The 14,464-nt window shown below is 39.3% G+C and overlaps 1 protein-coding gene across 2 annotated transcripts in view; it reads left to right on the forward strand.

Annotated features, from left to right (window-relative positions):
* Positions 1-14,464, forward strand: part of PTPN14 (protein tyrosine phosphatase non-receptor type 14) — a 110,558-nt gene that overhangs the window by 68,565 nt on the left and 27,529 nt on the right. Inside the window, exons 4-10 of one of the 2 annotated variants that reach the window (XM_041476883.1) lie at positions 988-1,085; positions 3,247-3,314; positions 6,222-6,292; positions 7,953-8,040; positions 10,464-10,552; positions 12,188-12,275; positions 12,938-13,020. In XM_041476883.1, coding sequence (XP_041332817.1) covers positions 988-1,085; positions 3,247-3,314; positions 6,222-6,292; positions 7,953-8,040; positions 10,464-10,552; positions 12,188-12,275; positions 12,938-13,020 — 585 coding nt within the window. Of the gene's footprint in view, positions 1-987; positions 1,086-3,246; positions 3,315-6,221; positions 6,293-7,952; positions 8,041-10,463; positions 10,553-12,187; positions 12,276-12,937; positions 13,021-14,464 lie in introns of those variants that run through there. The other variant, XM_041476884.1, reaches the window with a different exon arrangement.

Raw genomic sequence — 14,464 nt, forward strand, 5'->3', positions numbered from 1 at the left:
CTGTGAGTGATGCAGTGGTTCTCCCTTCTTCTGGGACTGGGAAGGTCACTGACACTCTAAAGCAAGGCCAGAACAGCTTCTCTGTCAAGAGGTTCAGAGGTAAGGTCAGATGTGGTTGTAGCTGAGCGCAGTTAGGAGTTTGGTGCCCACAGACTTTGACTGGTCTTCAGTCTCTGCCTTGCAGAGCTTGCAGTCTCTGGGACTGGCTGGCATGCTTGTGTACCAATTCTTTCTATCCCAGTTTATCTCAAGCAAGTATTTCTTAAATCCATGGCATTTTAAGTGGATGCCCTCCACTTTCAGTTTCAGGGGGTGAGCAGGCATGCAGCTGAAGGGTGCAGTAACCTTTGTGCTGCTGTGTCTGCTCACAACCTGAAAAAGCCCATTCGTTGGGTTTTGAGGTTCTTAATTTGGGATCACCCAGGTGTACCCAGGGGTTGGAAGCTTGAGGCTGAGTGCACACACGGACTGTGCTAGAAGCTGCGTTTGCTTGTGTTTGTGTGTCTTAGTCATCCTTACACATGAAAAATGCCAATTAAAAATCTTTTTTATGGGCCATAGTTTAAGGTAAATCAGCAGACCAAAGCGTATAGCTAAAATTCTATTTCTTCAATCAAAATGGTGACAATGGATCAAAAACAATAGAAACAACATGGAAAAGCCCCTTTTTGCATTGGGGATTGCATGGTCTCTATAAAATTTACAAAAGAGGTAATCTTCACAGATGTCCATCTCTTATGTGATCTGGGGAACCCAAACTAGAGCATTTTATTTTCTCTTTCATCCATTGCATAGGTAGGTATCAGATTAGTTTGTTATGGTAATGAGGAGCTTCTGAAGCCAGGTACAGACCTGCTGTTCAACAACCCGACCTGTTTGCGGTGATTTTTTCCTTCCTTTCCACAATCTTTTTTTTTTTCCCTGTAAGAAATGTGCAAGCATATAGATATTATAATTTGTGCTCATTTGTGCTCCTTTTTTTTTTAGATATCAGTATTACCTACAGGTGAAAAAGGATGTCCTTGATGGGCGGTTGATATCCTCATTCGAGCAGGGAATTCGACTGGCTGGTCTGGCAGTGCAAGGTAGGATGACGTGACCCCATAGCCTTTGTCCAGGAATGGCTCTTTTGGTTTGTCCTTCATCTTGGCTGAACGCTGAGGCCTTGTATGAGCCCTTCTCACAGCAGCTGGGTTTCCAATTGTTTCCAAAGTGCATGGGTGGACTGCTGTGGATGAAACACTCACATCCTCAGGGTGGGAATGAGGGACCACATCACAGTGCTCAACTTTCATATTTCTAAAATTCATGCAAGCAAATCTCAACAAAACTGCAGTTCTTCTAGCCCTGACCACGGAGTACTTTGCAGTACTGAATTTGCTTCACGTTCTCTGGTTTCAAATGCAAATTACATCAAAGAGCACAGCAGCAGCTTTAATTTTACCTTTAATTAAAATCTCATTTTGCTGTATAGTGCTATATGAAGTATTAAAGAACACTTGACCATAATTGTTATGTGAGTTATAAGTTAATAATAACCTACTTCTTACAATATGATTTTTATTCTGAGACTCCTAAGGACATCAATAAAAGTAGGATCATAAAATGTGTACGTGCAGAGGAAGAAGCCCTGTATTTGGATAAAGTATGTTTCAGTCTATCCATAGCTGACTATGAGAACTTAAGGCAGAGTTTCAGCAAGGATGTTCTCTGCATGCTCTCTGATGAGTGGAAATGGGGAAGTATATACATAAATAGCAAATATGAGCATCTGATTCTTGACAATTAAAGGTTCAATAGAGATAAATACTTTTATGGTCTTTTTTTAGAGCAGTAGAAATGCTGTGTTTGTATCTTATATCTTTGCTAAAAACTGAAGAGAAAGTGTTTCTTGTCAAATCTTAATGTTTGTCTAATAAAGGGAAATATGTGTATAAGATTCCATAATGAATCTTTTTATTTAGATAAATGAAGATTTTCCAGTGTGTAAATTAGGTCTGAATAGATACTGAATATGTTTCACTGTGTTTTTGGAGCTTTTTCCTAATTTTGAGAGTGAGTCAGTCCTACTGTTCCTGACCTTGTATTACTGCCTTTGTCCTTTGCATGTGATGCAGCCAAAGGTATTTGAAATACTTATTTCTTTTAAACTTGCAGACTGTGTTTCATGCCCATTTTGATTTCTTTCTGTTTATGTTAAAACATAACTCTGAGGTAGAAACAAAATGAAACTGCATTTTTGGCATCCTGCAATATGTGAAATTGTCTTGTAGCTTTGAAAGAATGTTTAGATAAAATGATTTATGGCGGGGATTTCCAGCTCCTATAATATGAGAATCTTGTAGATGGCGTTTGATCCTGTTCAATTAATATAAAATAAAAACCTCCTGGCAAGATACTCTTTTGATATAAGCTGTTGTATATTTAACAGATAGATAAATATAGGCATTGTTTGGGGTTTTTTAATGTAGTTTAGACTTTAGTAAGCATTTCCAAAACTCCACAGTCTCAAGGACATTTAGACAAGAATCCTCAGCCTGACAAATGAGTGAATGTGAGCATGGAGATGAGTATCTTTTAGAATAGATAGAGAAGTGAAGAAGCAGAAAAGTGAGTAGAAAGGTGTGGGCCAGTCAGTTAAACCAACACAGTGCCTGCACTGCTAGGTTGGCTGCAGAAGGATAAACCTTCCCCTATGCTGGTTGTTGACAATTTTTAATAAAACTGACCTTTAACCTTTTTAGGTTAAACCTAAACCTTTATAGGTTTTTAACCTTTATGGGCTGTAAAATTAATCTTTTGTTCAGTTGTGTAGAATTGTAGCAGAGTTAGGTTAAATTTTCTTTATTTTTGCCTGTCAGGATTGGAAATGTTGGAGAAGCAAAAGTGTGCACGATTTTTAAGGAGACTGACGAATCCCAGCATTTTTTTAATGGGGGTATGATTTCAAGAAGGCTACAGAAAAACAAACTCTTGCACTCCTGATGGTTAAGCATTGCAAATAGTCATTATATTAGGGATCAAAGAAAGAAATTCCTTGTTGGCTGTCACTCGATCTCTGTTAATAACACTATTATTTTCAGACCTCCATGTTAAAAGCTAAAGTACAAGGAAAAGTCTTTGTGCTGGGCTGTGGCTTCAGAAAGAACTTGCCCACTTGAAATTAAGCATCTGTGCAAAGGTTGAGTGTGGTCTTGACATGTGTGGAAAGTGCCAAAATGAGTAATTGTGGTCTTTTTTTTCCAGCGGATTTTGGAGACTATAATCAGTTTGAATCTCATGACTTCCTCCGAGAATATGTCTTGTTTCCTATGGTGAGTTCCTTATCCCTCTCTTTTGTGAATAATTTCTCCATGACTCAGAGATGGCTTTGTTGATAACAGAGTAAAATCACCAGCAGTGGACTAGTGAAAACAAAATTTTCTCCTGAAAACTTGATTGCAGCTGAATTATTCCATCCTGTGGAATGGTAGCCCATTTTCAGTTCCTGTTGAGCCTCCACTAGGAACTGGTGCCCACAAAAGAAACAGGCATCTTTGTATCAAACAAGAATTTGCAGCTGTTTTAAAAGGTGTATATTAGCAGTACTATGGTATTAGCAACATGGCATATCAAAGGGATTTAAGAGCTGCTGCTGTAGTAAATGTCTCACAGGACAAACCATGCAGCCACTCCTCAAGAGAAGGTGGATTTACATCAGCTGACTATTGCACTCAAGTGAAGCCTGAATCAGGTCTTCTCAAAATGTTCTCCAGGGAACATTTGCTGTAAATTCAGTTTACATTTGGAAACTAGCAAATTACTTGAATGTTTAGGGAAGGAGCTTAGATCACTAATGATGTTGGAAATTTGGTGACAAATTCCAAGCACATGCAGTCTGTGGCATTGAGATTCTCTGGGAGGATGAATTAGAGAAGAAAAAATCCAAAACAAATGCCTGTTGAAGCCAAGGCTGGCTTTGTCTTAGATGAACAAGTCCATCAGCATAAGTATTTAGTGTAATCTTCATAAATATAAAAGTTCATGGAATTCTTTCCGACTGGAAAATTATCTGGAAGCAGGGTGGGATTCCCATGCCCTGAGTGTAGCTGCCTGGAAGTTTAGGCATCTGGTTTCCCTCTGCAATTAGTGGAGCGGTAGAGGGAGAATGATTCATCTCACTGTAATTTGAAGGCTTGAGAAGCATTTCATCCCACTTACCCATGCTCTTTGTACAGGAACTGCAGTGGACAGTTCATCTTAAGTCCAAAAAGGTGACATCTGCCTGGTGTCTTGAAGTGGAAGTATGATTTTCAGCCACTAGATAGTTCAATACGGTCTGAAAAAATCAGAAGAAGGGAATATGCAGAGATCTGAATATGCTTTGTGTAGAATATACATGTAAAATGTGGCTTCAGTATTAACCTTTCACTAATAAACTTCTGTTATCTTCTCTATGGAGCAGAATTTCTTTGGTTAGCCATCTTATCTGTTGATAAGTAGTTGATGATCTTGTGTATAGAAGATGGCGTATGAAGTCATGTATAATAGCCTAAATGGGAAAGAAGATGGCTGAAAATATATATGGAGAAAAGTGTTGTTGTCAGGGAGTAATTTTGTAAATGAACTTCTACAAAGTTCTTTCAATACAAAATGAATCATAGAGTGGTTTGGGTTGGAAGGGACCTTAAGGATCCTATAGTTTCAAGCCTCCTGCCATGAGGAGGGACACCTCTCACTAGACCAGGTTGCTCAATGCCCCATCCAACCTGGTCTTGAACTGTGCCAGGGATGTGCTGGTACTATTTTACTATTCAGAAAAAATTAGGGGAGGTTTTAGGTCTCTACATGAGCTTTCAGGTGGTTAATTTCTCTGTGGTACAGCAATTTACTCTTTGGGCCCATCTCTTAGAACCTCTGTTTTTGTGTCAGCTGCCTCCATGGTGGTGTGGTCAGCTCTCTTCTGTTTTGCATATTTACCATTGCTTTGTGGTAGTTTGCCTTTCATCCATGCAACTATTGCTAAATTTAAGAAGATCAGCAGAGTGTCTGCTTCCTACACCTTCAGAAGCCTACTCTTAAATCAACTATTTCTCTAGACATCTCTTTAACTACTTCTCTTTGCTCCTCTGCATATATTTTACTGCAAGTTCAGTAAGAGTGGCGAAGTGCTGCAGATACAAATGAGTCCCTAAGCAGATTGGAGGATTTGAGGGAATTTGGGGCATAAAAAAGCCTCCACCATTGCTATAAATTCATTAGTGAAGTGAACTTGTGGATGAGGGAGGGGCAGCTGCATTTGTGCTGTTTGATCTTGTGAGGCTACAATGTGTGTCAAATGGCATTTCTTCAGCAGTGAAAAGAACAAAGTTATGTACACAGTACACCCCACAGGTGTGTGGCTGTGCATAGGCATGTACCATGCCATTTTTCATTAGCACGCTACCACTTTCACATTTTTTTGTGGCAGAAGCAAATATCAGAGGGGAGGGCCCCATTGAGTAAGAAGCAGTGTATTTAAGTACATTACATGCTGCCTTAAGGCTTTCTTAAATAAAAGTAAGAACTTTGAGGTTTTGCAAGAAAGTTTTTCAGCTTCCTTTTTTTTAGCCTTGAATTTATGAGTAGACTTCCTTTATTAACTTGCTCCCAGTTATTTCAGAATTTTTTCTACTGCACATTATTAAATTTAGAGAGTATAAAAAATTTTGCGCAGAAATGTGTTGCAAGCGTAAAGTAGGTTTTAATGCATCTTTGAAGAAGTAGCAAATCTTTCAATCTCTATAACATGAGGAAGGGAGTACCTGTATGTTGCAGGAAAAAAAAAAATACTCATGAATTCATTTTCCATGGTCTGTGTATTATTTTGGTTTTTCAAAGGTATATATTATTTTTTAGATTTCCAAATTTTTTAAGGACTTGTTCGGTATTTATCCAGGAAAAGGTCCTTTTTCTGCGCTCTATATTCTGTTCTCTATTTTGGAATAATAAGGACCTTACCCTTATTTTTAACAGTATCTCTTTACTCTCTCAAAAGAAGGTAAAAAAAAAAAAAATCAGAGTTTTGTGTTCTTCTCACATATTTTCAGCATCCCATGCTTTGAATTTTCAATGCAGTCAGTGATAGGTTCTCTCTCTGTAACTACAAGTCTTGAACCATCTGCTCTCATAGTTTCTGTCTGCCATTTTATTCTCTCTCTCTTTGGTTGACTAGTTTTTGATGCTGCTTCATGTTCTTACAGGATTGGACCCAGGATGAAGCTGTCCTGGAGGACCTGACTCAGAAGGTTGCTCAGGAGCACCGAACTCACAGGTGAGCTTGACATGATGAAGTTTGTGCTATTTAAAAAAAAAAAAAATTATCATTGTTCTAGTACTTCCCTGCCTCCCCATGCATTGTTTAAGTCCCCATGCAGTGTTTAACTAGCTTATCTTCATGTTGCTATTATGCTTTGTGTCACTGTATTTTTAATTAGTCTATAACAGAAGATTATCTGCCTCTTGTAAACACAAAATGGCTGAGGAACTTAATCCCAAATAAACGAGCATTTACACTCTTAAGTTTAATGAGCATGTGTAACCCTACTTGTGCTGTGCAGCAGACTCCTTTCTCTTTTTCATTTAATTTAAATCCTGATATGAAAGACCCTGTGACTTGATCGGTGGAGATCCGAGGGCCTCTTTCAAGAGGAGGAGGATACAAATGCTCTCAGTGTAATGGAAATGAAAATAACAGGAGTTGGGTTTGAAGTCTCAAGGAGAAGACACAGTATAGTGTTACTAGTTAATGAGCTAGGAGTGTGTGCATTAGTGCTTTAGTAAAAAAACTTTCTTTGTGAACAAGTGTCTTTCATGTTGTCCAGGTGTTTCAGTGGTGGAAGTGTTCAAACCTCTTGAGTGCTGTTATGGGAAAAAATAGCAGTACCCACATGTCATATGCAATAGGAATATTATGTGAAGGATGCTGCATTCCCCATTACATGAGAGAAAGTGGTTGTAAAAGGACAAATACCAGTCTCTAAGGCCATTCTCAGTTTTGAGTTTCAATGCAAGCCTAGGCCTTTGATGCAACCAAAGGAATAGCTTCCAAGCCGGCCATGAGCAGGCCTGGTTCTGTTCTCTCCCTGCCATGGGCTGCTTGTGTGATCTTGGTTAACGCACAGACTTGAAAGGAAAGATTTCCCACCTGCTGAGCTCTATAGTGCTATTTCTGCAACACAAAGAGCAGATACTTCCCCTCACTTCAGCGGGTAGATCGTATTCCACCTCCCTTCTCCCAGGTATTTGTCTTTTTCCTATATTTCTGTTTGTAGGCTGTGGTAAGGAGGAGTAAAGAGGAGAAAAATTAATAGTGGCCTTTTTTTGGAGCAATCTGAAATCTATTCCGACCTGCTTTTGAGAATTGAAATCTGTTTGAATTCCTGAGCTGTGACAGGAGCATGTGTAGACACATGTGTAAAAGTTTTCAGCTGGTTTGTTCTGTCTTATGAAAGAGAATCTGTTCAACTCTTGGATTTAGTGGCTGTGTTTTTGAACAGCCAACTTGAAAATGTAGGTCTTTCCTTTTAAGTCATTTTAGGAAGCTCCAGTGGCCTTGTATAATATTCAGGCAGATTAGCACTCCTATGGTTCAAGTTGTCCATCCAAAACTATCCACAACCCGATGTCTTAATAAAGCCTGGAGAAGATTTTATGTGTCTGGAAGAAGCTGAGTAATGTGATCAGTTCTGTTTGTTCCTCCTGTCATTTGAACTGTGCTTTGTACCTTAGCTTAGTGACATTTAGTAAAATTTCCCCCCTTGCCGAAAATGATCCTAATATTGAAAGTTATCTTTGTGTTATGCATTTCTAGGCAGCGTTTCCAAAGCGTCTTCTTAAGTGGTTTGTGAAACTCACTTTTTTTTGCTAGTATTTGTGTGTGTGTGTGTGTGTAATATTGAACTATTTGCTGCCTTTTGTTAATCTAATTGCAGTGGCATTACAGCAGCAGAGGCTGAGCTAATGTACATCAATGAAGTGGAACGTCTGGATGGGTTTGGACAGGAAATTTTCCCTGTGAAGGTATGTTAGTGTATATTATAAAGGAACCTCTGAATCAAATGATGCAGAACTCTGCAGCAACCTTTGGTCTGCATGCAGGTCGTTTGTCCAAAAGAGAAGGACTTGTTTGACTGCTCCAGAGGGTGAAATGACTGCTATAGTTTGATAGGACATTGCAACATGAGGGTTACTTGGGCATATAGTGCTGCTTGTCTTCCATGAAAATCCTTGCTAAAGAAGAGGTTGCTATGTTCTAGGGTGTGCTGTCATGGGAATAAGAGATGCTTCTTGTTTTCCTTTCATGTGCTGTCTGTGGGAGAGTGGCCAGGGCAAATGAATCTCAGCTCTGGTCATCTTAACAGGACAGGAAAATGAAACCTTTTTGTGTCTTTGTATGTTACTACTTAGCAAGCATTAATTTCACTTTTCCTTAGTTTCCTATATGTGCACAGAGGTCCTCCACACATTTTTAATAAGGGGGAGTTTCAGGGATTATTTTGCATTCGCAGTCACTTTCCCTTCACTGGAAGTCCCATTCTGCTGTGGATTGTCTGGATGTGTGGCCTTATGGAGTACATGCTGCCGTGATAAAGTTGTGCTGAGAAACTGAAAACCGCTGTTCCCAACATGACCCATTTCTTTTTGCTAACCTACCCCGACACCATAAGTGGTGGATTGTGAGTGGTTTTCGTGCTAGTTAAAGATAAATTGGAATTTAAAAACAAATCCAGACTCACACCAAACAAAACGAGCTTCCTGCTGAAGTCAAAATTGATTCTTTGGTGCCAGTCTCAGAATTGGCCTGGTGGGGAGGAGCTGAATGGCAAAAACCTTTCAACCCACCAAAAAAATTTTGGAATGTTTATTGCCAATGAACTAAATGAAAGCTTTCCTCAAATTCATTTGGAATAATGCTGCACACTACAGCAACAGATTTCTGTGTTGGAAGTGCCATTAGATATTATTGCATGTGTCAGTAAGGTGAGTATGAACAGTGGACTGGGTGCTCTGCAAAATGGCAGGAAGGTGTTAGCCTTGCATCAGGAAGCAGCATGCTGGCTGTGGACACAAACAGAACTGCATTCAAAGGGGAAAACAAAAGGTTTCTCTTTCTTTCCAGGTAGAAAATGTTATTAGAATTACGTGTCTTTCTTTCCATGTGCGTGTTTGTGTGTATACACACACACACACACACGCGTAGATATATATACTTGTATGTATACAAATTCATACATTTTCCCCCAAATATTCCAAATCCTTTTGCCTTGTAAAACTCCCTGTGGCACATGGCAGAAGAATGTGTTGTCCTTTAATCAGGCTAAACTGCTGATTCTCAGCTTGTGGATGAATTGCCAGCCATGGTTGGTTTGCAAAAGGTCTAGCACTCAGTAGTTAAACAGGTGCAGAGACTCCATTGTTGCCTTCTGAGGATCAAGCACAGCAAGGCCAGGAGAACAGCTCTAACCTGGTCTATTAAAATGTAGGGGCACCTGATGGTTTGTACAGCATATGCAGGCATAGTGCATTGACTTCTCTCATATGCTTTCTTCTAGCCATGCTTTCTAACCACACTTGTGGTGTTAGTGTGATTTCTGTTTACCACTTTCAAGTGTGAATCAATTACGACATATGCAGCTGAGGGGGAACTGTTCTTGCTTGTTGATAAATGTAGAAAAACCTCTTTGTCAAGAGTATTAAACATTTGTAGCCAAAAAAAAAAAAGGAAAAGGTTTTTTTTAAGAAAACAGATTGCAAAATGGATCAGGAGCATGCAGTTTTCAAACAGGAGCCTGCCAGAAGACATGAGTAGGTGCAAAAGCAAAAGGACTTCTTAGAGTCCAATGGTTTTGCATTGTTTTTATGTGGTATGTGCAGTTGAATATTTAACCCAACAACTGAAAATCAATAGATGATGTAGCTGCATAGAGATGAAAGTACGTTTTGGGGTGACATGCTGCGAACTTCTACATGGAGAACTTAAAGGGGGAAGTGTGAAGGGTAGAGCTTTTGAGAGGGATTCCATCTCCAGGTGTGGTGTTCTGAAATCTGTACATGTTTTAACAGATGTCTGGAGAAATACCATGACTGTGAAAGAGAGCTATTGCTCTTGGTATTCTTAGCAAATAGGCTCTAGAGAGCTGTAATCATGAAGACAGGGGATATGGCATATTATACAATGAATGCCAGTTTGTGGTCTGCATGGTGTTTGAGAGAGGAGAACTTGGAGGTCATTTATCCTTCTTCTGTTCTCACTAATCAGCACAATGAATCACTTAAGTGCTAACTCCTCTTAAATAATGAAAATCAGAGTCCAATCAAGCTGCAAAATATAGGTTAGTCCTGCATCCACACTGAAGTGATTCTCTTTGGTACTTCAGCATGCATTCCTGTGATCCTTTTGACCAGAGTATTTATTAAATTAAATTTATTATCTTTCTCTGCAGGATAACCATGGAAATGACATACACCTTGGTATTTTCTTCATGGGCATCTTCATAAAAAACAGAATTGGAAGGACGACTGTGATCTATAGGTAAAAATGAGGGTCTTTTGTATTTAAAGTGAGTTTCTTTACAGAGCTGTATGTGTGGGATTTTTTCCTTACTTGCATATGTGACTGTAATAGTGCCAATCCTCTAACTAAGGAGTAGTAACCTTGCTGTTTTCAGGATTGGTCTCCTGGCCCAAAGGGAGATAAAGAATAATTTCTGATATCTGTGAATGGGTTGGATGGCAAGTTGTAGTAGCCTGTCATGTATCTTGTTCTAGTTTACAAGGCTTTGAGCCCTTTTCTTCTCTTGTCTTTATGCCTTCTTCTTTGATGCTTCTGAATGCAAATCTATTAAACCTCACAGCTGGCAGCTTGAGAGCACAACACTTCTGAAAATCCCATTGCCACATTTAGGTGCCCCACTAAAAAAATGTTGAAGTTTCATATTCTGTGATTTTTGAAAATCATGGCTGTGTCACTCTATTGTTTCTTCTGCAGTTTATTTTGGTTAATAAGAATGACTTATCCATTAACTTTCTTTTGTGGGTTTGTTCTGTATGAAGATGTTGCTAGAAGTCTCCATGATTCCAGGGAGGATAGTTTTGTTCTTCTTTGCTACTCTTCTAGTGGGTATTTTTATTACTGTTGCTGTTTACTTGAAGTGGATTTTTGCTAATCCCTGTGATTAGAGTAGGAATTTTGTGCAGCCTCAAAGTTGTGGGTTTTGAGGTGCACTGATTTTCAGTCAGTAGCTAACGCTTATATCAGACTTCAGCTGGAATTTTGGGGGGAGGGTTGCCTTAAAAGAGCTTTTCTTAGTCAGCTTAAAAAGTGTTAGTGTTCCCTTTTCCCCTTAGCTGATGTTTTGCATATGTAATTTTGAGAAGGAATTAGATAATCCTTTAATTGGGCCAGGTGACAAAAGCAAGAAGTTTCTTTATATGTAGAAATGAGATCTGGTGCTGGGATTCTAACTCTCTGGAAATATGCACTGCAAGCATCCTGCCATGACATGAAGAGGAATGCATGCTGCAAACAGAACAAACAAGTCCTTTCCATACCCATGGATTGCATGCAATGTACGCAAATGTCTGTCAGCTATTTGTAAGAAGATTATAACTCAGATCTTGGGCAACCTGACAATTACTTGGGGGAAAAAAAAAAGATTGCAAACATAAGGCTAGAGTATTAACATGGTATGCATAGCCTACATAACCAGAGCAAGAATTCTTAAGCAAGAATTCTTAAGCAAGAACCATAATTCTTTAGCAAGAATTAGCACTGAATGAAAGGTGGAAACAGCATTTGGGGAGGAATGACACTTAAAACAAAATAATTCTGATATGTGTCGCTAAAATCAATCAGTACCAAAATGCCGCAGTTCAGTAAAATGGTTATCATTACAGTATTTTCAATGTGCCTTCTATTGTGGGTCTTCAAATTTGTGGTTTTAAAGAGAGCTTTTTACTCTTGTGCCTTGGGTTAAGAGCTGAATATCCTTTCACTTTTAATCAGAACATGATTTCCTTGCTTTCCTGACCAGGTTTCTTCACCAAAAAGTTACTGAAAACCTTTCCCATAAAATGAGTTTGATGTTGACTAAGGGATTCTTACTGTGTTTGTGAAATGTTTGAATGTATGTGTTGGCAAACTCCAGTGCATTTTTTTACTCTGCAGGTGGAATGACATTGGGAATATTGCTCATAACAAGTCTTCAATTGTTCTAGAGTTGATCAACAAAGAAGAGAATGTACTCTTTCACACAGTAAGAAAAAGATCTGATCAGTGTCATCATGAAAGCTACTTATGTAAAAATAGACCTTTAAAATTCTACTTTCCCAAAGAGGCTCGCTTGCATAACACCACCCCCCTCACATTCCTGTTATACTTTATGCAGAAAGTAACTTCATTTAGCTCCCAATTTCTGTGTTTTCTTCCAAGAGTCCTGAAACGTCCTGGAAGTCTTAAAAAAAAAAAAAACTGAAGTGCTTTTTGAATGGCATAAATACAGCAGCATGAGTAGAAACTGGGCATGAGCTACCATGTGTACACATACTGGAACTCAGAGGGCCATGGTGCTGTTCTGTGCTGTTTAAAATCACTCCACATCTCCCTGAGCCAAGGCCAGTACAGAAACTGGACCAGCAAGCTTGAGCCATTTTATTGTTGTGGTCCCCCCGTACCGTGCCTTAGCAGTGAAGTAGCAGTGTGTAATTGCACACCACTGGGTTTCAGTAATCCTGTGCCTTCAGTGCTCCTGAGACCACTAGATGTGTTCTTGGAAGCCAAATTCCATGGTAGACCATGGAATAGGCCATGGTAGTAAATTACCCAGCATTCCTGCAACTAGATTTTTAAAAAGCTTTTGTCACTTCTTGGTAAAAATAACAAAAGAAATTTTTTTCCTATTTTTTCTCATTTTTAAAGGATGATCTTGAAAATGCCAAATATATTTCACGTCTCTTTGCATCAAGACACAAGTTTTACAAACAGAACAAAATCTGCACAGAGTGAGTACTCTTGCTTCACAGTTGCTTTGGAATTGGTCTGAGTTTTGGTGTGTCTGGTTTTGTTTGGTTTTTGGGATTTTTTTCTTTGGGTTTTTTTTTTTTCCTTTTGGTGGGGGGGGGGGGTTTGGTTTTGGGTTTTTTTTTTTTTTTTCCTAGTCACATATGTCAGTTATTCTTCTCCCCTTTCCCTTTTTTTCTGGTTTTCTTTTAACCAACAGCAAGAACAGACAGTTGAGAATGAAATTTCATTCTGAGCCTTGTGAGCTTTGATGCTCCCCATGCACCCAAATCCTACAGGGAGTCTTGAATCAAGGGTCTTGGTGTCTGCTGTTGATAGCCCAGAGTATTAGCCTAAACTGGAGTGAAAGGTGACATAGGTCATCATGTCAAAATGTGAGCTGTAGCAGCAGATGCACTGCCCATCCAGCAGCTGAAGGTGCTGGAAAGTGGAGGTTGTCATCTTCTAGTTTGGGCAGGATAATTTATCTGCCTCTTACGCATGCTGAACGAGGGAGGACACCTGGGTGTGTTAATCTGCGTAGCAGTTGTGCTACGACAACACAGCAGAGATTGTAAATCTAAACCTGAAATCTCCTTTAGGCTCTGATTTGAGCACTTTCTTAGAAACTGGCCTTGAGCTAGTCCTCTCACACAGGTGGATTCCTTCTAACTGAGTAAGGAAATCATTAGGCTTTAGCTTTAATTCAAAAGTCTGTTTCTTAGCTGTTTCATTTACACCAGCACACATTTTCAGGTTGAGATAAATGTGGCTTTCAAAAGGTTAGAGTTTTGAGAAATATTCATGGTGTGCTGGGTGTGTATAGCAGAGAACATTAAATTCTTGCAAAACTTATCATGAAGAAGTCTCATCTCTATCAACAACTCTAGTTAGAGCTGGACATCCCATCTGTTCAGCTGGGTAATGCCATCTGTTGGAAAATAAAGCCAAAATGATGAGGGGAAGATTGGAAGGTCTTTCACATGCACACATTATATTAACATATGGTAAGTTAGAGCATAGGAGAGTCCAGTGAGGTGAACTGCTCCGAGTGATCTTTTCACTAATAGGAAAGAGATGTTGGTTAGATCTTACATGTTGCTTACAGTTCCGGGGAGGTGAGTGAAAGACTGGAAAAGACGTTTCTTAGCAGCATATAATGGATTTCAATAGTCCAATACTAAATTCAATTTTAATGGTTCCAGAGGGATTGAATTCAAAGGGAGCTCGTGATTGTTTTCCCTGTGACAGTCAAGAAAGAAAACAAAATACCATAGTGTGTCACCTTGAGATGTTTCCCCTTTGAAGCTGTGTTGGGGTCAACAGAGAGAAGTTTCTGTTACCAGTCACAATCCAGACTGCAGAAGCCATAGCTTTTAATCATGTTTCTTCCTAAACACTGAACCATAAGTATGTGGGTCCTATGAAAGTGTTGTACGTAGCAGA

This window comes from Pyrgilauda ruficollis, unplaced genomic scaffold, assembly GCF_017590135.1.
Source record: "Pyrgilauda ruficollis isolate IOZ18807 unplaced genomic scaffold, ASM1759013v1 scaffold4, whole genome shotgun sequence".
NCBI classification, from domain to species: domain Eukaryota; kingdom Metazoa; phylum Chordata; class Aves; order Passeriformes; family Passeridae; genus Pyrgilauda; species Pyrgilauda ruficollis.